Raw genomic sequence first — 26,633 nt, 5'->3', positions numbered from 1 at the left:
TTATTGATATTAATTTTATTATTATTGTGATTATGAGTATAAGTATTAATATTAATATTATTATTATTATGATTATGAGTATGAGTATTAATTTTAATATAATATAATGTGATAATGATATTAATATTATTAATATTATTGATATTAATATTATTATTGTGATTATGAGTATAAGTATTAATATTAATATTATTATTATTATGATTATGATTATGAGTATGAGTATGAGTATTAATATTAATATAATAAAATGTATTAATGATATAATAATATTATTAATAATAATAATAATAATAATAATAATAATAATAATAATAATAATAATAATATCAATATCTTTATCTATATCAATATTAATAAATGTTAATATTACTATATTATTATATTATATTATAATATTATAGTTTTAAATATTTAACTTAGCCGGTGAATATATAATAGCTGCAACTCTGCGGCTCGACAGAAAACACACTCAAAAAACTCGCGAGCGATCGCTATGAAGGTTGCGGGTGTGCCCACCAGCGCCAACTGTCGGCCAGATACCACTCTTGCATGTAAACAAACCCTTCAATTCTTCTCTGTCGACGTTGACGACAAGACGTATTCATACTCGCTGTAGAACCTGGAGTTTTCTCATCATATTTGGTGAAGTACTTTATTTTGGTTTGAGCTTTCGCAGTGCAGGTGTTTTTCCTCAACATAAACTCTTGAACTCTTTATTGAATCGGATTATTTGTTGATGACTTAGATTGTTTTTGGAATTTTCTTTGACTAATTCAAAATGGCTGACCCTTCTCAAGTACCTAGATTTCGAAAGTGTAATGCTAGGGACTGTAATGGGCGTCTTCCAAAGGCTTCTCTCGACCCACATACTCTTTGTTCCAATTGTCGGGGTAAAACCTGTCAATTGGGAGATCGGTGTGAGGAATGCGTGGGCCTTTCGGAATTCGATTGGCTCGAATACGATAAATATGCACGTAGACTAGAGAGAGATAGGGTAAGGAGAAGTTCATGTAGGTCTGTAGATTTTTCCTCTCCACATGCCCCTGAACCTAATCCTTCCCCTGTAGTGGTTGTTCCTAACCTCCCTTCTAGCACTCAGGAACCGTCTATGCAAGACATGTTACGTGCTATTCATGCCTTGGGGGAGAGAGTTGAAGCGTTAGCAACTGATCGTAATCAACTCATGGCTGACGTGAAGGAACTTAAGTATCATAGTGCCACGGCGGAAAGTGGGAAAGTGATTAGTGCGCAAAGTGTTGTGAACAGTGTTGCGACCGAGGGTTCGTCTGTTCGTGCCTGTCGTTCACCTAGTCCGGGACCTCTTGCAAGCTCCCAAGCCCAGGGGAGAAGTAATGTCGTACGACTTATGGGTTCGAGAGGCCTTGATCAGCGAACAGACGTTCCCTCTATGGTATCAGGCGTATCTCACCAAAATCGCCCCTACCATAAGATGAGAGAGCCCATTTTTACCTCGTCTTCCGAAGGCTTTTCACGCAAGAAACCGTGGAGCAAGGTTTCTAGGCCTCTTAAACGGAAGTCGGTCCCTTCAGGACAGGTCCAACATCCTGGATGTAGTCATTGGGACAGTTCAGACCCGTTGCAGTCATCGGATGACTGCTCGCCGCCTAAGCAAGGCAAAGTTGTGCCGTCTCAGACGCTAACCCCGTCGGTTACCGCACCCATTCCCGTGGACCCAAAATGGGTTATACTGCAGGACATGCAGTCTAAGCTTGCGTCCCTTATGGAAGACTACAATGCCGATAAGGTTTCCGTTGAGCCTAGCCGTTTATCTCATCGAGATCCTGGCCTTCAGCCACCCAAACGTTCTGTTGTGCGTCCTATTGACGCTGGTGTAGCCAAGTCACGTCAAGCGGTTGGGTTAGTACCACACTCGATGCGGTCTCGTGTGGATTTTCAGCCACATTTGGACGTTAGGAAACTTGCTGATGCGCCTGGTGACGTTCAGGACGTTCGCCAACCATCGGAGTTGACTTGTTTTGACGCTGAGCGTCAACTTCCGCAACCTAGAGTTGTTTTGACTGCGCAGACTAGGAGGTCTAAGCAGTCTCGGGTGGACGCTGTGTGTCCTCACGCACCTGTTGTTGTTGACAGTTCTCAGACTGTCAAGCAGTTACAGGACGCTGCGTCCTACTCCGCCACTTATGCACCAGTGCGGGTGGATGCTGCGTGTCGAGCATTGCCAACCCCTTTGCTTGTTTCTCATCAGTTGTCAGATGAGGAACTTTCGGATGAGGACGTTGCTGACCCTCAGCCTGAGGATCATCCTTCAGATATTGATGAACCTACAGCAGTTCCGCCATCTATGGACTTTAAGAAAGTCATGCTCATTTTTAAAGAGTTGTTTCCCGAACACTTTGTCTCTGTGGCTCCTCGTTCGCCGCCGTCTGAGTTTGTTTTAGGGGTACCAGCTGACATGCCAGCCTTTACAAAACTTGTACTCTCTCGCTCATCCAAGAGAGCTTTACGGCTGTTAGGCGATTGGTTGGAAACCAAGAGGAGTTTAGGGAAGACGGCCTTTGCCTTCCCCCCATCTAAACTCTCGTCTAGATCGAGCGTCTGGTATGCCACGGGAGTAGTTCTCGGCTTGGGAGTCCCTGCCTCTGCCCAGGGCGACTTCTCAAGCCTTGTAGACTCTCCCCGCCGCCTAGCCATGAGACGCTCGAAGATTAGTTGGTCATCCTCAGACCTTGACCATCTACTTAAAGGCATTTTTAGAGCTTTTGAAGTTTTCAACTTCCTTGACTGGTGTTTGGGAGCCTTGAGTAGGAAAATCTCATCTGCCGATAGAGATGTCTCCTTACTCATTATGTCCTGCATGGATAAAGCCATCCGCGATGGATCCAATGAGCTCTCCTCCTCGTTTACTTCGGGAGTCCTTAAGAAGCGAGAGTCTCTTTGCTCTTTTCTGTCGGCAGGAGTGACTCCCTGTCAACGATTTGAGCTACTCTTTGCCCCTTTATCGAAGTTTTTGTTCCCTGAACTTTTGGTTAAGGACATAGCTTTGTCACTCGTGCAGAAGGACACCCATGACTTGGTAGCGTCCTCTGCTCGCAAAGGGACTCCTTCGACTTCCTTCTCCGCTAGACCTAGGATAGACACTCCAGCGTCCAGGTTTATTCCGCCCTTTCGTGGCAGAGCCCCCAGCAGGGGAAGTACTCTTGCCGAAGGAAAGAGAGGAAAGAGGAAAGGAGCCAAGTACTCACGTGGCAGAGTCTGACTGCCCGCAGCTTCAGACAGCAGTAGGTGCCAGACTCAAGAACTTCTGGCGAGCCTGGGAGAAGAGAGGCGCAGATCAACAGTCTGTGAGGTTGCTCAGAGAGGGGTACAAAATTCCATTTGTACACAAACCTCCTCTAGCGACTTCCCCCATCGATCTCTCTCCCAATTACCGAGAGGAAGCAAAGAGACAAGCCCTGAAACTAGAAGTGTCTCTTTTGCTAGAGAAGGGAGCGGTGGTCAAAGTCTCGGACCTTCAATCACCGGGGTTTTACAACCGTCTCTTCCTAGTACCAAAGAAGACAGGAGGTTGGAGACCGGTGCTAGACGTCAGTGCTCTGAACGTCTTTGTCACGAAGACAAAGTTCACCATGGAGACCACGAAATCAGTCTTAGCAGCGGTCAGAAAGGGAGACTGGATGGTCTCTCTCGACCTAAGAGACGCATACTTCCACATCCCCATTCACTCAGATTCCCAACCTTTTCTGAGGTTTTGTGTTCGACAATGTGGTGTACCAGTTTCGGGCCCTGTGCTTTGGCCTAAGTCCTGCTCCTCTCGTGTTTACGAGGCTTATGAGGAATGTGGCAAAATTCCTCCATTTATCGGGTATCCGAGCCTCCCTTTACTTGGACGACTGGCTTCTCAGAGCCTCGTCCAATCATCGCTGTCTGAAGGATCTCAATTGGACATTGGATCTGACCAAGGAATTGGGACTTTTGGTCAACATGGAAAAGTCACAGCTGATTCCATCCCAAATTTATACTGTATTTAGGGATGGAGATTCGCAGTCCAGTTTTTCGGGCTTTTCCGTCGGCCCCCCGAATAGATCAAGCCCTGCTCGTAATCCAAAGGATGTTGAAGAGAGAACGTTGCTCAGTCAGGAATTGGATGAGTCTAGTAGGAACTCTATCATCCCTGGAGCAGTTTGTCTCGCTAGGAAGGCTACACCTCCGACCTCTACAATTCCATCTAGCTTTTCACTGGAAAAAGGACAAGACGCTAGAGGCGGTCTCAATCCCGATTTCCGAAACAGTAAAGGCTTGCCTGAATTGGTGGAAAGACAATATCAGTCTAAGAGAGGGACTTCCTCTAGCAGTTCAGAAACCAAACCACGTTCTATTCTCAGACGCATCGGATTTGGGTTGGGGTGCGACACTGGACAGTCGGGAATGCTCAGGTCTATGGACCTCAAGTCAGAGGAGCATGCACATCAACGGCAAGGAGCTTTTGGCAGTCCACTTGGCCTTGATGAGCTTCGAGAGTCTCCTTCGAGACAAAGTGGTGGAGATCAACTCGGACAATACCACAGCCTTGGCTTACATTTCCAAGCAAGGAGGCACCCACTCCCTGACACTGTACGAGATCGCAAGGGACCTGCTCATTTGGTCAAGAGATCGAGGCATCTCCCTGGTAACGAGGTTTATCCAGGGCGACTTGAACGCTCTAGCAGATTGCCTCAGTCGGAGGGGTCAGGTAATTCCTACAGAATGGACCCTCCACAAGGACGTGTGCAAGAGGCTTTGGGCGACTTGGGGTCAACCCACCATAGACCTCTTTGCAACCTCGATGACCAAGAGGCTTCCAATCTATTGCTCTCCAGTCCCAGACCCAGCAGCAATACATATAGACGCCTTTCTCCTAGATTGGTCTCACCTAGACCTATATGCATTCCCACCATTCAAGATTGTCAACAAGGTACTGCAGAAATTCGTCTCTCACGAAGGGACAAGGTTGACGTTAGTTGCTCCCCTCTGGCCCGCGAGAGAATGGTTCACCGAGGTACTTCGATGGCTGGTAGACTTTCCAAGAAGTCTTCCTCTAAGAGTAGACCTGTTACGTCAGCCCCACGTAAAGAAGGTACACCAAGGCCTCCACGCTCTTCGTCTGACTGCCTTCAGACTATCGAAAGACTCTCGAGAGCTAGAGGCTTTTCGAAGGAGGCAGCCAGTGCGATTGCAAGAGCGAGGAGAGCTTCTACCATTAGAGTTTACCAATCGAAGTGGGAAATCTTCCGAGACTGGTGCAAGTCAGTATCTGTTTCCTCGTCCAGTACCTCTGTAGCCCAAATCGCTGATTTTCTCTTATACCTGAGAAGAGTTCGCTCCCTTTCAGATCCCACGATCAAGGGCTACAGGAGCATGTTGGCTTCGGTCTTCCGGCATAGAGGCTTAGATCTTTCCAACAATAAAGATCTACAAGATCTCCTTAAGTCTTTTGAGACCTCTAAGGAACGTCGTTTGGCTACTCCTGGATGGAACTTAGACGTGGTCCTAAGGTTCCTCATGTCAGACAGGTTTGAGCCTTTACATTCAGCCTCCCTGAAGGATCTCACTCTTAAGACTCTTTTCCTGGTGTGCTTGGCTTCGGCTAAAAGAGTCAGTGAGCTTCATGCCTTCAGCAAGAACATCGGTTTTTCGACAGAAAAAGCCACTTGTTCTCTTCAACTTGGTTTCCTGGCCAAGAATGAACTGCCTTCTCGCCCTTGGCCTAAATCTTTTGATATTCCTAGCTTATCAGAGATCGTAGGCAATGAACTAGAGAGAGTATTATGTCCCGTTAGAGCTCTTAAGTTCTATTTAGCTCGTACTAAGCCTTTACGAGGTAAATCTGAAGCGTTATGGTGTTCGGTTAAGAAACCATCCTTACCTATGTCAAAGAATGCTTTGTCATATTTTATCAGATTTTTAATACGAGAAGCCCATTCCCACTTGAGTGAGGAAGACCGATCTTTGCTTAAGGTTAAGACGCACGAGATTAGAGCTATAGCAACTTCCGTGGCCTTCAGGCAAAATAGATCTCTGCAAAGTATCATGGACGCGACCTTTTGGAGAAGCATGTCAGTGTTCGCGTCATTTTACTTGAAAGATGTCCAGACTCTTTATGAGGACTGCTACACACTGGGTCCATTCGTAGCAGCGAGTGCAGTAGTGAGTGAGGGTTCAACCACTACACTTCCGTAATTCCAATATCCTTTTAATCTGTCTCTTGAAATGTTTTTAATATTGTTTTATGGGTTGTTCGGAAGGCTAAGAAGCCTTTCGCATCCTGGTTGATTTGGCGGGTGGTCAAAGTCATTTCTTGAGAGCGCCCAGATTAAGGGTTTGATGAGGTCCTGTTGTATGGGTTGCAGCCCTTGATACTTCAGCTCCTGGGAGTCTGTCAGCATCCTAAGAGGATCGCTGGGCTCCGTGAGGAAGATAGACTTACAAGGCAGAGTAATCATCTAAGTCAACTTCCTTACCAGGTACCTATATATTTTGGTTTTGTTATATTGATAACTGTCAAAATGAAAAAACTCTTAGCTTATACGCTGTAAACTTAACTAACTCTGGTCTCTACCCACCGCCTTGGGTGTGAATTAGCTATTATATATTCACCGGCTAAGTTAAATATTTAAAAATGATATTTTAATTATAAAATAAATTTTTGAATATACTTACCCGGTGAATATATAAATTAAATGACCCTCCCTTCCTCCCCAATAGAGACGCAGCGGGACGAGAAGAATTGAAGGGTTTGTTTACATGCAAGAGTGGTATCTGGCCGACATTTGGCGCTGGTGGGCACACCCGCAACCTTCATAGCGATCGCTCGCGAGTTTTTTGAGTGTGTTTTCTGTCGAGCCACAGAGTTGCAGCTATTATATATTCACCGGGTAAGTATATTCAAAAATTTATTTTATAATTAAAATATCATTTTATTATAATATATTATATTATTATATTATCATAATATATTATATTATTGATATTAATATCAATTTCAATATTAATATTATTAATACTATTAATATTATAATATAATATAATGATAATATATAATATATTATAATATAATAATAATGTATTAATAGTAATATAATAATAATAAGTGATTTATTTTTAATTAATACATAGCGGGATGTGGGGATGACTTTCGTATTATCAGTCGTTTTACTTGTATTGAAGCTGTGATAATAATACATAATTACCTCTAAAAAGTAATATTAACTGCAATACCATGGTTGAAACCACTTGAAAACAATGCAGTGTAGTACAGTGGGTTGCCTAGTGTGTTAGTCAGTGAGTTGGTAGGTTATTAGTTGACCCACTAGGGCAGCAAGCATTCGCGGATTTTCAATCATTGCGCCTGTCTGTTTTCTAACCATGTGAATATGGAGGCTGAAATTATATATACAGTATATATATATATATATATATATATATATATATATATATATATATATACATATATATATATATATATATATATATATATATATATATATATATATATATATATAAAATATATATATATATATATATATATATATATATATATATATATATATATATATATATATATATATATATATATATATATATATAAAATATATATATATATATATATATATATATATATATATATAATATATATATATATATATATATATATATATAAAATATATATATATATATATAAAATATATATATATATATATATATATATATATATATATATATATATATATATATATATATGTATATATAAATATATGTATAAATATATATGTGTATATATATATATATATATATATATATATATATATATATATGTGTGTGTATATATATATATATATATATATATATATATATATATATATATATATATATATATATATATATATATATATACTATATGTGTATATGTGCATATATATTTGTATATGTATATATATGTATATGTATATATGCATATGTATATATATATGTATATATATATATATATATATGTATATATATATATATATATATATATATATATATATATATATATATATATATATATATATATATATATATATATATATGTATGTCTACTTGTGGGCTATCTTTCCTGGCCTAGGTAGGTGAGATTTTCTCCTCCCCTGTCTAAAATCTATCTGCCTCATTAGAGACTTCCCTTGGGTGTTTCTCTGCCCCTCCCCCTTCCTAGTTAGGCCATAACCTGACTGTACTGGGAACTATGTTCCTCTTGTCTAGTCATCTCACCCTAGCTTTTGAGCTTTCCCTCACCCGCTAGGTAGTCTCCCTATGGCCTAACCCTATCTTGGCGTAAAGTAAGGGGTCCTCCTCTGCTGTCTTGGCCGTGCCTGTTCTATTTCTGCAGCTTCACTTCCTGTGCTATTCCCTCTTGCTATGGAGTCTTGACTCCCTTGCCGGGCTAGCCTATCTAGCACTGGCTGCGTGTTGGCTATGGGTCATTCTCTCTGCCCCCTCAGCTGCAGTCTTAGACTAGTCATCTGCTCTTTCCTATCCCACATTTGAGGTACATTGTCCTCTAGGTAAGTTGGTCGATTGGATCCTGCCTGGTTGTCAGGACATCCTTTGAATTTATAATTCTTAGCATCCTGGCCATCTTGTACAGCTCTCATTATCTTATGGGCTGCACCCCTACTTTTCATAAGTTAATGATAATGATCAGGTCTTGGCAGGTTCTCATATTAGCTGCCTTTCTTTCATGTACTTCCCCTGAGTGTGGACCCTTCCCTATGAGACTGTTTACTCTCCCCGTTGACTTTTCAATGTGTCTGCCGCCTTGTGTTGACATGTCTGGTGGTATTGACAGGTCACTCTTTTATTGGCTACTAAAAATAGTTGCCGCCTCCCATCTGCTGCCACCTCGGGGGCACCTGTTGCTGGTCAAGGCAGTATGATGAATGAACTTGCCTTCTTAGGCTGTTGCGATAGACCTACTCTGGAGATTCTGGTGTCCCTTTGATGTGATCCTTTCCTCCATATTCCTACCTCACCATCATTATATTTTGCTTCATAAATTATTACAGATACCCGAGCTGTTTGGCATGCGTTCTGATTATGCTTAATCTTAGCCATTCTTTAGGCGGTAGGTTCATTTAGGTAAGGATGTGTTTTGTTTAATTGATTTTAAAAAAAATATTTTGAAATGTACTCATTGAAATGTCTGTTGGAAAACTAGATAAGAACATCGGAGGTTAATATTTTAAGGAGAAACTGCCTAGGATTCCTGAATCCCTTTTAAAGAAGAAGTGGAAGCTAAAGAAACTTTCTGCCTCTTTATCCTTCCAATCTTATCTATAGATGCTTGTTGGAAACTATTCCAAATCTGATCTCTTCCTTTTCTTGGCGAAGACTCACGTAATCATGTTTCATAGGGAACTCCATGCTTTCTTCTTATCCAGGAGGGCATATAGAGAACACGTCCGAGCCTCTGCTACGATCAGACATGAACCTAGAAAACTGATCACTCTAATATTTGGGGGAAGGATCTTTTCCCTTGAAAAATTGGTTAAAGAAGTCATGGACAAAGCGACTCAGGAGAATAAGAGCCTTATTGACAAGTGGGGTACTTCCTCTAAATGGAAATTTACCCCCAATGAAGAACCTCAACCCAAGGGCAAGAAGCCCAGAAGTCACTTTAAGGGAAGGAAATCCTTTCCTGTTGCGACAGCCTCAGTTGCTGCCATCCTTTTGACTATGTACTATGTTCCCTAGCAGTATGTCTCACAGTCTCCAGCCTTCAATCCGGTGTACGAAAGAGCTACCACCACGTTCCATCCTGCCAAAGGTCATGAGAAGGGCTCCGGTAACAAGGGGAGGTCCGGAAGAAGCAGTCAAATTAGAGGCTGAGGAAATAGAGGCAAGATGACTAAAGGTGCAGGTCTTTCACAACAACAATGAAAAGCTTCCAGTAGAGCGACGATTTCACCGTTCAGGGATCAATGGGAGTTTGATCCCTGGGCTTCAAGCATAGTTTCAAAAGGGCTAGGCTGGAAATGGAGACAGAAACCACCCCGGCTCAAGAGGTTATTTCAACCCACAACCCCCTTTTCAAGGGATTATTTTGTGGACCTTCTCCGGAAGAGTCTTCCGTTGTACAAAATCCATGAACTTTCCAGGGTGGCTATTTTGTGTGCCTAAGGAAAATTAGAACACTTCAAACTATTCTGTATTTGTCCCAACTAAATAAATTCATTCTGAACGACAAGTTCCTGATGTGTGTGTGTGTGTGTGTGTGTGTGTAGATAACTAAAGAAATTCATTCTGAAAGACAAGTTCCAGATGTGTGTGTGTGTGTTGATTGCCTTACCTTATGTAAGACACGGGCTCTTGCCACTGGGCAGCCCGTAAATATCAATTCCAGATGCTGACTATCTCGCAAATACAGACCCTATTACCCCAGGGGGCCTACACCGTCTCTGTAGATCTTAGACGCCTTTTGGCATCTTTCGATAGGTTGGCGCTTCTTGGTTTCAAACTGGCAAGAAAGGCCTACGTATTCAAAGCTATGTCCTTCGGGTTCAGTATAGCTCCAAGTATTTTCACAAAGCTAGTCGAGGCCATTGTCCAACAACTTCGGAATAGCGGCCTTTAGGTGATAGTGTACCTGGACGATTGGTTAGTCTGGGCTGCAACGAAGTCGGAATGTGTTCAAACAGCCCAAGAGGTAATGAACTTCCTGCAATCTCTGGGCTTTCAAATCAATTTTAGAAGTCTAGGCTATCTCCAGCTTGGAAATTTAAGTGGCTAGGTCTTCACTGGAATCAACAGTCACACACCTTCTCTCTACCGCAAGGCAAGAGGAAGGAAATCGCAAACTCGGTCAAGTGCATACTTCATTCAAAATTACTCACCAGACGGGAACAGGAAAAGGTCTTGGGGTCATTAAAGTTCGCTGCCATGACTGAACCACTCATGAAAGCAAGACTCAAAGATGCCAACAGAGTCTGGAGAAGAAAGGCATCCAATGCTTGGGGAGATCTTCGCCAAAAACCCCCAGTCTTACAGCGGAAGCAGCTCAAGCCGTGGTCCACTGCCAAAAGTCTATCGAACTACGTCCCTCTACAGTGCTCTCCTCCTTCCGTGTCCATTCACACGGACGCCTCGGAACAAGGTTTGGGGGGGACGCTCCTCTTTCAAGAAAGTGCAGGGTCAGTGGTCGGTTGCATTTGAGAAGTTTCACATCAATATTCTGGAAGCTATGACAGTGTTTCTGACTCGAAAAGACTATGCCCAATGACGAAATCACACATCAAATTGATCATCGACAACAATAAAATTGTACATTGTGTCAACAGACAGGGCTCCAGATCTCCTCAGATCAACCATGTAATCCTAGCCATTCTATCTTTAGTAAAAAGGAGGAAATGTCATTTTTCAGCAGTTCACCTCGAAGGGGTTGGCAATGTGACGGCGGACGCCCTGTTGAGATCCAAGCCTCGGGAAACGGAATGGTCTCTGGACGCAAAATCATTCTGTTTCATTCTAGAGCAAGTCCCAGAACTGCCAATCAATTTCTTTGCGACGAGCTTCAATAAGAAGCTTCCTCAGTATGTAGCACCAAACATAGAACTGGAAATGACGGGAAGAATACGATGAGTCTTGATTGGAACCAGTGGTCTCACATCTACCTATTTCCTCTGTTTAACCTCCTACTGAAAGTATTGAACAAACTGCAGACTTTCAGGGGAATAGCAGCTCTCATGGCTCTCAAGTGGCTCAAGAGCAATTGGTACCCTTTTGTCGTGAAACTCGAACCTCTCCAGGTCCCTCTACCATCTCCAGTGTTGTCCCAGAATATTCAACAGAAGACTGTCTTCGCTTCCTTTTGGATAATGGAAACCCTTCAGCTAATGATTTTCTTGCCCTCGGAATTGCGAGGGAAAGGATTGATTTCATAGAAGAGTAAAAGTCCAACACTACAAAACGAGTGTCTGTCTTCCGGGAAAAAATGGGTCAGGTTTGTGAAAAGTCATCAGCCCTCTTCTATTTCTATGGATTCTTTCTTTATTTCACTACATGGTCGATGTCTAGATTCTACAATTATTGCCTCTTGTAAGTCAGCACCAACCAGATTGATCGCTTATGCTTTTGGTATTGAACTCAATAGCGAGCTGTTTAATAAGATCCTGAAAGCTTGTGCTAAACTGAAACCTAATGCTCCTCCCAAGGCTATTTCATGGTCGTTGGATAAAGTCCTGCACTTTGCCTCTTCGATAGATAACGCTTCTGCCTCTCTGGGGGATCTTACTCAAAAGTCTATAGCTATGCTTGCTATGGATTCTGGTGCTAGTGTCAGTGAGATTGTGGCCCTTTCTAGGGATGATGGCCACATTGAATTCTCAAAATTGGGGTAGGTAAACTTTTATCCAGATCCTGCATTCTTGGCGAAGAACAAACTTCCCAGGAAGCGCTGGGGGCCCTGGAAGATTGTCCCATAACAGGAGGACCCTTCTCTGTGCCCCATGGAGCACCTCAAGGTCCACCTATGAAAGAGCCGAGCCTTTAAAGTTGGTCATCCTTTTAAAGAGGGAGACGACAGGATCTAATTTTTCTATGAAACAGCTAAGGTCCAAACTCACCTGCTTCATGAGAAGGCTGACCCAGAAAGTATTTCAGCAGGTCATGACTCTAGAAAAGTTGCCTATTCCTTAAATTTTTTTTCCAATCTATGTCCTTTGCAGGCTAACAGGTTTACACAGGATGGAAATCTTTGAGAGTCTTCTTCAAACATTACCTACGATAGTTGAAAGAGATTAAACACTTCGTGGTTGCCGCTGGTAGTGTGAATAAACCAGCTTCTTTAAGTGTTGTGCATGGACTCTTTTGGACTATATAGTTGGGACTTCTCAGTCTCAGATTACATGGTACAAGGGAACTATCTTTTATTCCATATGAGTCATAGGTGATATTTTCCATTTATGTCACAAGTATTATTGTTTTACTATTCTCCTTAATTTGGTCAGAAAACTGGTTTTGTGTGTGTGTATTACACACACACACACACACTGGCCAGTATCGTGTTATTTCTACATGCAGTACTTGCGTTTTCTATGCTGAACTGATTAATGATGTATTATGAAAGGCATAGATATAGAGTAATCCCTGTATTCATATCAATTGAACATACGCCAGTTTCAACTTGACGTCGCCCATCCTGAAATATTGAAATAAATAAAATCCACGTCACCCATTTTATATAACTTCGTCGGTCTTTACATTTTATACAATAAAGATTTAGTACTGTACTTTATTGTACTTCACATGAAAGCTTTTAATTTATGTATCTAGTGTTTATGAAATTATTAGATTTAAGTTTTTTTTTTTTTTTTCAGTACATGTCGAGGAATTGGCATGAATTAAAATACAAAAGTCTGACCTACATTACAAATGGACTCATATGGTCTCTCAAAACTATGTTTGCTTGGGTATTACTACCATAGAAAGAGAGGTGGATATCAATAATGTATTGTACTATATTATTACAATATTTTATATAACAAAGTGTGTAAAGTATGTTATTTAAAAGTACTCAATGAAAATAAAATATCCTAGTTTAGAGTACCTTTTACAAGAGGGCTAATCATAATGTCCCTGGAGAAATTATCCAATTGTTTGTGTCTAATTACCTTCTTATTTTTAAACAAGTTATAATCAAACGTCAAATAATGTAAAGTACATGTATATTATTTTACTAGGGTTCGATTGGTTCATCGTACTTTCAGGTAAAAATAATGTGCACTTTATTTGCGACTGCATTTTGAAAATTTGAATAAGTTCATTACTGTATAGGACTTAGAAAACTCAAATTCTGTTTCCATTTTATTCTTACAATATGTTACATCACATGTGTGAATTACAAAATATTGCTAGCTAGGTAAAACAAAACATAGTAGTAGGCATGAGAAAAAGGATCTTGTCAGTGTGCTTTTCATACTCTTCCCAGGGTAAAATGGTTGTATTTTTGTAATGTATTATTTTTCATCTTCAAACATATAATGGTTTAAAATTGAATCATTATTATATGATTTCGTTGGTGCCATGAAAATACTGTACAAGGATTTTTCATGTTGAAACTTATATATATTATATATATATATGGTTGTGTCACTACAGGAGGACTATGAAAAGCATTTGGAAATTGGGTATAGTAGTATAGCGTATGCCGGTAGAGAGCGTAGTGGTAAGCCGAGTCTATTACCGTATATCCCCACAAGTTAATGGCAATTTGTGATGTTATATAGTAGTATATGAGGCTATACTAACCAAAAGCAAATTACGAAAATAATATAAAATAATTGGTCATTGGTTAGTCTTATAAAATAAGCTTTAAAATGCCATAGTAGCCTCTTCATATCTGTTAGGTTGAAAATTTACAAAATTGCTTAACTGAAACTATATATAAATGCTTTGAATAAAACGAAGGGTTATAAACTTTGGTACAAGTACTGAATATTATCTTAGTACCATATAATCTACATATAACCTATCTGAAATGTCTAGAGCAACACCATGGTAGACATGAGGAGCATTCTGAACCTGTTCAAGAGATATTCTGGCATTAACTTCCTTCTATGAGTACAGGCCTTGCTTAAACAATAGCCATTAAATTTAATGAGAACAAATACAGATCTTGTAAAGAAATAAAATAACTCAAGGCAAATTTGATATGTCTTAGAAACATTGCATGACATGACATTTTCTAACTACTGTATTCTAAGTATTTAGGGTTAATGAGGCAACTGTTTTATGCTGTACTGGCAGCTTCGTATGTCCCTCAAATCCATCAGTGCTCAAAAAAGAAAGAAGTTTTAGTTTTCCCATGTGAACGGATTTCTGAATGCTGACCTGTTCTGAGTATTTAACACATTTAATTTAAGGAACCTTTGTGTCTTGATATGCATACGTAAGTCACGGAAATGAGATACTTTATTGCAGTAACTTGTTCCAACACAATGCAAATTCTGCAGTGTGAACCTACTTCTACAGATGGAAATATAAATTATATAGTATAAAAGGCAATTAGATATAAATTCAACTAATTCTACATACAAATCATCTCTAAAATTCATTAGCATCCAATGTTTAAAAAAACTCCTCACAACCTTTTTTTTTCTTGCACACTGAAATGGCGTTGTTTATACTACACTTATAAAAACCTGTCACGCATGCTATCCACGTGTAGCAATCAGTTGCTCCATCATTTACATTTTATTTATAAAAGGTGAGGAAGAGTCCATTAATTGTCGGACATACAGTAGGAGTATATGAGGGGTCCACTAACTGGCTGGCAAATTTAACCCTGTAGAAGTTAACCTAACAATCTTATTATGAGGCAAACTTGGCCCACCAGCTCTCGCACACATTTTGTATAAAAAGTACAATTAAAACATTAATTTAAGATGTTAATCCTTTCTAAGACCAACAAGTAGGAATTGTGAAATAAAAAAGGTACTGTATTTCTAACTAATATCAGTTTTCCTTGAAAAAAAACAAACATGTGCAATCCCTAGATCTAAAATGAAATTTGGACATTTAGCTAAACTTAAATACAATGTTTATGGACCATAAATTTTACCTATTACATCCGTGTAATAAGGCTTTGCATTAATGTCTTTAATTTTCCTTCCAAGCTAGATAACCAATAAAATAATTATTTCTAAATGGTCATGGTGTATGAAATACAAACACTAGTTCTGTATCATGCAATACATAGTCTCAAATAAAAAAATACATTTAACTGGAATGACAGATACAGTGTAAGCATGACTGCTTAGTTGTTCTTACCGATATTTCTTTTTTTTTTCCAAATTAAAAGGAAAATTTATATATCCCTATTTACAAGGATTTCTATATATTTACTTTGTGTGTAGACATAGTTAACTTAAACCTATAGTTTGTGAAAGCACTTATGATATTCCAGTTATGCAATTTCTGCATTAGTTTGAGAGCACACCTTAAGATTTTCATAACCTGATAAATTTCCAAGAATTTGCAAATTTAAATTTATCTGTATACTGATGTATATGCCCAGACCTATGGCACATACACACTAGGGCTCTTTATTTCAAACATGCCCATTAGCACCAAACTGAGATATAATTTTGAGATCACTATTCAATATTTTCAGTCTTTATTTTTGTGCTACACTCTCAGCTGATGTGACATCAAACACTGTAATATATATTCCCACATGGAATGGAAAACCTGGCTATAGTCTTAGGATATGGATGGCATACTTAAATCACCATGTCTATGAGTTTGCCTTTCTAAACAAAGATAAGAACCATCCAAGTGAGCCAAGACATGTTAGCTGAGATACAACAAAACATGTATCATGTCTAACAGTAGTTGGGAAGGCAGCATGGTTTTGCTTACAGTATCAATGTAGAGATTATTTGTCGAGTAACGCAGTCTCCACTCACACTCATTAAAAGTTTGTTGGAGGGTGAAACTAAAAAAGTTTTGATTTCTACTCATACACTCATTATTGCACTTGCTGCACATTGATCTTTATTAGAGTTTGTGCAGAACTAACTCAAGGATTTATTAACACACTAATCTTTCTTGCACACCTTAAACTACACTGTGCAGTAGTATACACGCACATGGATCACATGACAATAATTATCTCGATAGCATTTTCTGCATATAACTGCAGCTTCCATTCTGATGCAGTCCATTCCCACTAAGCGGATGATTCCATTCTTGAACTCACACCAATACCTGAGCTAGCCTGACTATTCTCTCAAGACCATATTGACAGCGGGCGAGAGCCGGCAGGCCTCATTAGTCAATCCACAAAGTGATCAAAACTGTCTAGGTACTCCAAACTCGCCAGATAGCAGAACCTGTATTCCTCCTGTTGAAAAGCAAGAAAAAAAGTTTATATTATAATAATTATTATTAGGCGACAAAGAAAATAAATATTATTAAAGATTAAGTGTAAGCTTAGTTTCTAGGTTCAAGTAATCAACCCATGAAAATATACTATTTTATTTGAGGATTCTATTTGAATCTTAAAATAAAGTGATAGGGGAAATTTTGTTAGTTTTACTTTTAGACATTTTGTAAAACAATTTTGAATTTATTTTTACTTATTTAGAGGTCTGCAATGGGAAGCTAGTTATGAATAATTGACTTACAAATCCTTGACTTTTCTTCTGATTGAGGTTGTGGAAAAAAAATTATGGATATGGGCCATAATTTTGCACAAACTCAAAATAAAATTAATTATATTCTAATAGTTTTTGAGCACATTTGCTTGGAAGTAAGCTGTTAAAATTTTGCAACTTCCTTTAACAAATAGCAGCCAAAGTGAATGACCATTGCCAATGTGATATGTACAGTAGATATTTTAAGATGATTAATAGAAATAAGACTTAAAACACCTGAACATAACGAAATGTGTTGTATAATTTTCTATTTAAATATCATAGAGAATATGGAGAGGAGTTATACAGGGTGAAAGGCAGCAAAAAGAAATTCAGCTAACTTGTGGAGCAAGGTGACAATTAAATATTTTGACATATCGAGTGTAATTGTATAATAATTTTATCATTACTGATCATACAATGTTTTAAACTATGGTCTAAGAGGGCTCAGAACATCTGGCATTCATAACTCTTCACCCCAACGACTTAGTTAAATACCCACTTACAAATACTCCTGTGCAACAAGAGTTTTAACCTTCAATCGCCCAAAATTTTGTGATATGTTTTGTCAATCACTAGCCTTTATGTACTGTATAATGCACCCTTTTCCATTTAGCTCTTATTTCTAGGATTCATAGTAGCTTGTATTGATTATACTATACAGTAATATGCGCTCTTGTTTCTCTTTGCAGAAAGGTTTGGCTTGAGCCTCACGTTGGAAGGTAAGCTGCTATATAAGATTAACTTATTTTGAAGATCAAATGTAGAGATGAATCATTTCTGTACAAAAGTACTGCATATATATTTCATTCACTGAGAAAACATTAAAGTTTTTATTTGTGAGACATTTGATGATGGTTATATTTTTTCATTGTTTCCATTTATACAAAACTAGATGTGCTTGGCTTAATGCAACTACATTGCTATTATATAGGTTTTCTTTCCTCAGTAATGACTGATATTTCTAGACTTTTTCTTCCCCTTCTACTCAAAATTTTTTTCTTAGTTTAATTTTTGCATCAAATTTCATTTGGTATTAGACCAGGATAGAATTTCCCCCAAATAACTAATTTCATGAGCTTTTACATACTCTCCAGATGCTTTTTCACTTCATCAATGTGGTTAGCTCTTAATTGGGAATATTTATAAATTTGATAGGTGATCAATTTCTTTCCTCTTTGACTTCTAGTCCTTGCAGTAAAGGTTGGTAATTTCCAAGTGTTTATTAGAGAAAATTAGAGAATTATCAAATAGTTAAAATCAAAAGGCTTAATTTTAGGAAGTCTTCTTACTACATTTTATCTTAAACTCCCTCTTCTTGATAGTAATGATGTCACTATTTCAGTCTAGGGTGTGTTCCTTCACACACTAAAATAATTGCTCCTAAAATTCACAACTTTTAGTGATGCTACCTTTTTTCCTTCAGGCTTCTTTTTAAGTTTTCTCAGCCCATTGTCTGTTGTTAAATTTAATTTCCCCTATCTGGCTCTAATTATTTTTAATGGAAATTAATGAACTGATTTATCGTGCTGTTTATATCAAACTCCACTATTACTGGATTACCCATTTACCCAATAAGACAAAATATTTCTAAAGTCTTTGACAAAGGTGAGAGCTACACAAGATCAGTCATATATGTCTAGATTCCTATAAGTTGCTCAAAGTGTTTGCAAATGAGGTGAAAGATAGTGTTAGAAGATTTAGTAGCCAAGAAGGAAGACTATAAAACTTTAATTGCCTCTATAAGTCAGGTTTCCATCTTGTAATGAATACATACTGTCATAGAATGTGTTATGGACTGGAAGTCACTTCCACTATTCCTTGGAAGTCTCTCAATCATATACTTTTTTCATCCAGATCTAACAATTTAAAACTTTACAGTAATAGATTGCCTAGAGTTCTTTTCTCAATTCAGTCTTTAGAGCTAGTCAGCAAAGTAATGAATTCAAAAATATCAATTGCCTTCAAATGTCTCAACATTAAGACCAAATTTTCTTTATTCCTTTGCAGATACAAACTGCTGAGTCATTTAAATAGTTCCATTTTCTACGCTCAAACAATAATAAAAGAAAAAGGGCACTGTTGCACCATGATGGGTTACCATAGCAATCCCAATGCTGGGCAGTGTTATGCGTGGCTGCCAGTGGGCTTCTCTCATCATCTTGTTGCCATTAAGAGAGGAGGTTCTACAGTCACAACTTATATAATCCACACTGGATTTTTACCTAAGAGTGCATACTGCTTTGTACTTTGTCTTTCCTTATTATTGTTAATAAGTGTGCTTGCCTCACCTGTGCTAAACTTGTGCTTAACAATGGCTAATGCCATGGCAAACAATATTCTGTGGAATCCTCATGTGGGTAGGGAGTGGCTGCCCTCTCAGTTGGAGAGATTTCTTTCTTGATGCATTAATGGTAAAAAACATAAGCTTTTCTGCATCAAAAGATATCCCCCTTCCTGCTCCTTTGTGTCTTGAGCCTTTTGAGGCTCCAGTCACAAAAGGACAATGCCCATAATGATAACCTATTAATGATCATAATTTATATGTATTTATATCTAATATTGACCTTGCGGCTAGTGATCCTGAGTTAATGCTTGTGACAGATCCCTTGGCTGCTACTGCTGCTGTGCTCCTTGAACCAGATCCAGTATGGTCCTGATTATTCAAAAATGCATATATGTCCCTCGCTTCCCTCTAGTGTATTGAGTGGTAAGCCCTATACAGTAGACCCCCGGGGTATGGCGTCCCCAGCTTACGTTTTTTTCATGTTACGGTGTGGAATACAATTTTTTTCGTCCCCTTGTTACATCATATTCCCCACCTTACGGCATCGAATTCCAAAATTCAAACTTGGCGGTCGGTACGCATACGCCTGTGCGAGTCACTCGCTTCACACCATGCTCATACGTCACTAAAAAGCTGGTCTGCTATTAGTCGGCGTCAGTGTTGCTAAAATGCCGATACGCTATTGGCCGAAATCCCTCCTACAATGCCTGAGAGAGATGCTCTCTCTCTCTCTCTCTCTCTCTCTCTCTCTCTCTCTCTCTCTCTCTCTGTGTTAATCACGCGCTCAGTTCAGAATCTCGTGTGTGTTTCGTAAAGACGTGATCTCGTGTGAGTACTTGCGATATCGTATTTATTTTTGCATTTTAGTGCTTAATTCCAACTTTAATTAGTTAGCCATGGGTCTCTAGAGTGCTAGTGATGTTAAAGGGAGAAGTAAGAAGATGATTACTATGGAAATGAAGCTGGAGATAATAAAGAAATACGAAAAAGGCATGCACATAGTTACCCTCGCCAATACATATGGCCGTAACCAGTCAACGATTGGTACAATCATCAAGAACAAGGAAGCCATTAAAGCAAGTAAGTCTTCTAAAGGCATGACTGTCCTTGCCAGTGGAAGGACCTCAATTAGCGACGAGATGATGAGACTCCTACTATGGATTAAAGTGAAGGAAATCGCTGGTGATACACTCGTGCAACCGGTAATTTCGCACAAGGCGAGCGCCGTCTTCGCCGATCTCGTGGAAGCCCAGAGAGACGGCGGAGACGAAGGAATGTCGCAGCAAGCCCCCTAAGAGTTCAAGACTTCTCCTGGGTGGTTTGATCACTTTAGGAAGAGGACTGGTATTCACTCAGTCGTCAGGCATGGAGAGGCGGCCAGTTCTGACAAGAAAGCAGCAGAAGAATTCCTCAAGAAGTTTGAGAAATTAATTTCCAGAGAAGGCTACATTCCTCAGCAAGTGTTTAACTGTGATGAAACTGGCCTTTTCTTGAAGAAAATGCCCCGTCGTACATATATCACAGCAAAAGAAAAGAAACTTCCTGGTCATAAACTGATGGACGGACTTACCCTTGCATTTTGTGCAAATGCCAGTGAGGATTTAAAAATCAAGCCCCTACTGGTGTACCACTCAGAGAATCCTCGTGCCTTCAGGGCACAAAATGTCACGAAGGATAGGGTCTCGGTATTTTGGAGGTCTGATGCCAAGGCCTGGGTCACGAGGACCATATTTATTGAGTGGGTAAACCTCTGCTTTGGTCTAATGCCAAGACCTGGGTCACGAGGACTATATTTATTGAGTGGGCAAACGTCTGCTTCGGTCTTGCTGTCAAATTTTTAGAAGAGAACAGTCTTCCTCTAAAATGTCTCCTGGTACTGGACGATGCCCCTGCTCACCCTCCTGGCCTACATACATCCTGAATTCTCCTTAATCAAGGTTTTCTATCTGCCACCGAACACCACCCCTCTCCTCCAGCCTATGGACCAGCAAGTGATTGCCAAATTCAAGAAGCTTTACATGAAGCATCTGTTCAGAAGATGCTTCGAAGTGACCGAAAGCACTCAACTCACTCTCCGTGGCTTTTGGAAGGGGCATTTTGACATCGTTCAATGCCTGAAGATGATCGATAAAGCTTGGAATAAGGTTTCACGGCGCACGTTGAACTCCTTATTGAAGAAACTGTGGCCAGCTGTTGTGGCAGAACGTGACTTCGAAGGTTTCGAACCCTCAACCGAAGACGAGGCCGTTGATGATCCTGCCCCTAAGGTTGATGTTGAGGAAATAATTTCAATCGGCAGGTCCATGGGGCTTCTTGTCGATAGCCTTATCAAGGAGAACAGGGAGGAGCTTTTACGACTGAAGACTTGAAGGAGTTGGAGGCAATGCAGTTGACTATCATTCAAGAAGAGCACCACTCTAGTGGTGGTGAGGACGGGGGGACAGAAGAAATGACATCGGCAGAAATAAGGGAAGCTATCGGTTGGTATGAAAACCTTGCGAGGTTCATTGAAAAAAAAACACCCAGAAAAACTTCACACGGGTCGTCTTATGGAGAGAGTTAATGACAAGTGTATGAGTCATTTTAGAAATATTTTGAGGAGTCGTTAGAAGCAAGCTTCCTAGGATAGATATTTCTCCAAAAGAGAAGTGTCAGAAAGCAAAGATGATAAAAGTGATTCTAGTAAAAAAGCTAAAAAAGAGTAAAGCGAAGATGAAGAAGTGCTACTATAAAATTAAGTTCTAGAAAAAAAAAAAAAAAAAAAAAATTAATTTTAAGTGTTTAATAAGAATAAATTTATTAAGTGTAACATAATTAGCATTGGTACGTTTTTATATCTGCTGTCTCCTCCCCCTTCTGCCTCCACCCTACCAGCTCAAGTCACGTCACTCCTAAGGTAAATAAAATTCCATTTTTCCTTTACGGTACTGTACTGTATATAATTTTCATTTATAATGTTATTTAATTATATACTGTACAGTACATGTATATTATATATAAGTACTGTAGTATAGTACTTACTATACTATTTTGTTACTAGTGTTTAATATGCATATAAAATTTTGATGTTTTTACCTGCGGTTTTGCACACATTTAGCTATTCTATTGCCCGCCATACGACACTTTCACTATACGATACTCACTCCGGAACTGATTAATGTCGTATGGCGGGGGTCTACTGTACGGTTAATGTTATCCGGGGTGGTTGACTTTTCGCTTTAGAAATACCATTAAGGCGTTGAAAGTCCCTAGAGTCGAGACTCCCCCCCTTCTCCCCCCCAATACAGAGGCTGTCCCTGTTGGAGGATTTACAGTATTTTATCTTTCTCCCGGCCATAAGCCAGGCTTGCCTCGTACTCCAAGGGTCCTCGATACCTATACCCGAGCAGTGTTATGCGTGGCTGCCAGTGGGCTTCACTCATCTTTTGTCGCCGTTAAGAGAGGAGGTTCTACAATCACCCAAGGGGTTAACTACAGCACTGTAATTGTTCAGTGGCTACTTTCCTCTTGGGTAGGGTAGAAGAAACTCTTCAACTAAGGTAGGCAGCTCTTCTAGGAGAAGGACACTCCAAAATCAAACCATTGTTGTCTAGTCTTGGGTAGTACCATAGCCTCTGTCTTGGGTTAAAGTTCCCTTGCTTGAGGGTACACTCGGGCATACTATTGTCTAATTTCTCTCCCTCTTGTTTTGTTACACTTTATAGTTTATATAGGAAATAATTTATTTTAATGTTATATTAATAGCGTATAGCTTATAGCATCCTGCTTTTCTAACTAGGGTTGTAGCTTAGCATTTAATAATAATGATGATGATAATATTTTTACCAAGTTTGCTCATCACCTGTGCTAAATTTGTGCTTAAGCCATGGCAAACAATATTCTGTGGAATCTTCATGTGGGTAGGGAGTGGCCGTTGGAGAGATTTCTTTCTTGATGCAAGAAATGAGACAAGAGGGATCATTCTCCTTCCTTGTTTTCTTTCAGTAATGGTGAAAAGCATAAGCTTTTTCTGCATCAAAAGATATTCCCCTTTCTGCTCCTTTGTGTCTTAAGCCTTTTGAGGCTCCAGTTACAAAAGGACAATGCCTATAACCTATTAATGATCATCATTGACAATGCCTATAACCTATTAATGATCATAATTTATATGTATTTTCATCTGATATTGACCTTGTGGCTAGTGATCCTGAGGTAATGCTTGTGACAGATCCCTTGGCTACAGATGCTGTGCTCCTTCCAGTCCCAGTATTATTAAAGAATGCATGGATCTCCCTCGCTTCCCACTAGTGTATTAAGTGGCAAGCCCTATACAGTTAATCTTATCCGAGGTGATTGACTTATTCCCCATTAAGGCACCAAAAGTTCCATACATGGAACCCTAGAGTCGAATTTCCCCCATGTACAGTGGCTGTCCCTGTTGGAGAATTTACAGTATTTTATCTTCCTCCTGCCCATAAGCCAGGCTTGCCTCGTACCCCAAGGGGCCTCGGCACTGCTCTTTTTTTTTTTTTTTTTTTTTTACAAATTCTCTGGACTTATTCCAGATCTCCCTAATACAATGTATTAAGATTGGTCGGACCGCTTGGTCACTCCAAGTTTACTTGAATCTAATGTGTCTTCTCCTTCCAAGCAAACTGCTTGGTAGTCAACAGAAACTACAACTAATTTACTAATTTCATGTATGTTGTCCATACCCGACTCACCCCGGACATGTTCTCAGGCAATCAAGTCTGTATGCGCTGCTTTGCCCACGATTGAAGACTTTATTGAACGAGCCGCTTTACCCATGCGTGATGACGTCCCTAAATGAGCCGCTGTGCCCCCTCGTGATGATGTCGATGACAGCACTACCATTTCAATGCAAAATGAAATTCCTCTGTGTGATGGCTATTATTTGGTCACTAAATGCAGGTTCTGATTGTGCTGCCATTGTCTGCTTCGGCTCAATTTCAGGTAGCTTTGACTTGCAGTCCCCAACAATCTTATTCTCATAACCTTACACAACTTTTGGTTATATGAATGACAAACCTGTTGCTTTACCACAATGTACTCATAGATGTACCTGGCCTAATGTTTGTATTGATTCCAATTTAATATGTTTTGTGGGACAACAACTTTATTTTCCACGTGAACCCTTCTTTTCAGGCTGAAAAGTGCGCCAGAATAGTTTTTCCCTTTTTTTACCATAAGTGATACTCCCATCTGAAACAGAACTCTCACAGATTGAGTTCAGGAAGAGAAAACTATGTCATCCACTCACAAACTGCTCAAGGTAGAAACTCGTACTAGGAGTAGCACGACTCCTCCCGTTCTTTCTCCTTCTCCTCTTCTCTCCATTCACTGAATGTTGTTAGAGAGAGGATGGACATTTGAAGAAACATCAAATCTAACTAGTCTATCAAGGTAAAACCCCCAGTTTATTCCTAAAGTGGAACCATCTCATTTATCACTATATTCTCCGGAAAATCGCGCTGGCACCAACTCAGCTGATCTAGCACCCCCTCGAGGTTCTGATGTCTGGTTTGGAAGCATCACATCTAGATCAGTAGTATTTTGGGTGGCCTAAGTGAGCCTTCTCGTGTGCAAATCACAAACAAACGGTGCACTATATACATTGTTCCCTCAATCTGATGGACAAAATGTAGATTTGCTTTGGTGCTCTCTAATCAGGCCCTGAGACATTTTAAGACTTATTCAACATGCAAATCTCTTCCTCGGAGAGATTACTTAAAATAAGTAGGTCTTTTAAGTTGCCTCCCTTGGCGCTTTCACAACAGAGGAGACATTTTGTCTACTCTGGCAGCATCCGAACCCTCTCACTGTCCAGTGTACCTAGCGAAAGGTTACCTTGGCTCCCCTCCATTCTATAGGGTCCCGAAATGCAGAATATGAAGGTAGCAATTATGTCTGCCATTCAGGCCTGTTTCTGGTTGGGAGCAGTATCACGCTTTTTGATAGAAAATCTGCGTGCTGAGAACACCCTGAAACAATTTGAAGACCTCTTGAGGTTAGGAGACAAGGTCTAGGAATTCTTACTTCATCAAACAGTCTCCCCTCAGGGCAACTACATCTTAAAAAAATGCAACGTTGTCTTAGCTAGACACACTAAATGGTTGTCTTCTACGGACACACTCTTTGAGAAACTCTGACCTGATGGACTCCTCTTATTTTTTTATCAGATATGGCCGCTGCCTTGGAAAATTGGAGGAAGTCCGTTAGGCTTCTCTTGTGAGGAAAACTGAAGCACGGAGAATCCCACACCCCTCAACTACCCCCAAAGGAACTCCTTTTTAAGGTTCACCAGCAAAGACAACTTTTTGGGCTAACTCAACAATTTATTCTCAGTAGAAAAGCTGGTTTGTCCCATTTAAATCTGTCTTATAAATAAGGTTCAACAGTGGAGACTTTAGTCACTACTATTCAGGCCATACTGAAGAATAACTTCCTTTTCTGATTTTCTGACCTAAAGGATGAGTACATTTCGGTTCCCATTCATCCTGCCTCAAGGCCTAAGGTTTCCCTTTTGAGACAGAACATACTTCAAGGTGCTATGCTTCAGCCTGTCAACAGCACCTCGGGTCTTTAACGGGTTTATACCCTTGTCTCACCCTATGCTCATGCCATGAACATAGGCTGCTTAGATATCTGGACGGCTTCTACTCTTGAACCCTGCTTATAAACCATAATCTCCTCGACTAATGCAAGGAGTTGGGGGAGACTCGATTAAACTTGGAAAAGATGGAGACTCGATTAAACTTAGAAAAGTCCAGTCTCATCCTCCAACATTAAATGTCTAGGCATAGGTATCAACTCAACCCAGGCAAGTATGTTTCCATCTGCTGACAGAGTAGCAAGATTCAGAAATGTGGCAGAAACCTTATTGGAAGAAAAATCACTTCCTGCCCATTCTTGGCATCGGAGAAGTTATCCCCTTCGTGAGAATGCATCTTCACTTTGTACTGGAGCTCTGAAGAGTCAGTGGTCTCAAACATCCAATTTCCCTGCTGTTGGTGCCCCAGGAGGTAGTAGCAAATCTCCAGTGGTGATTGAGATGGAGAATCTGTTACCAGAAACACTCCTTCAAGTCTCTCTCCCTAAGTTCTTTCTAAATTATATTTAGATGCTTTCACCAAGAGTGCGGCGCTCACCTCGGA

At 39.8% G+C, this 26,633-nt stretch overlaps 1 protein-coding gene and 1 long non-coding RNA gene across 2 annotated transcripts in view; one reads left to right on the top strand and one right to left on the bottom strand.

Annotated features, from left to right (window-relative positions):
• The window catches only part of LOC137648726 (uncharacterized), a 78,626-nt gene that overhangs the window by 43,878 nt on the left and 8,115 nt on the right, over positions 1-26,633 (top strand). Inside the window, exon 2 of the long non-coding RNA XR_011045689.1 lies at positions 17,885-17,914. This is a non-coding gene — a long non-coding RNA (uncharacterized lncRNA). The remainder of the gene's footprint in view (positions 1-17,884; positions 17,915-26,633) is intronic.
• Positions 13,848-26,633, bottom strand: part of Lar (tyrosine-protein phosphatase Lar) — a 119,499-nt gene continuing 106,713 nt past the window's right edge. The window contains exon 32 of the mRNA XM_068381781.1: positions 13,848-16,900. Within this exon, the coding sequence (XP_068237882.1) occupies positions 16,832-16,900 (69 nt within the window). The 3' untranslated portion in view covers positions 13,848-16,831. The remainder of the gene's footprint in view (positions 16,901-26,633) is intronic.

Source organism: Palaemon carinicauda, chromosome 10 (assembly GCF_036898095.1).
Source record: "Palaemon carinicauda isolate YSFRI2023 chromosome 10, ASM3689809v2, whole genome shotgun sequence".
NCBI classification, from domain to species: Eukaryota; Metazoa; Arthropoda; class Malacostraca; order Decapoda; family Palaemonidae; genus Palaemon; species Palaemon carinicauda.
The sequence above is the reverse complement of the archived record's forward strand: the minus strand, read 5'-3'. Positions and strand labels throughout refer to the sequence as shown.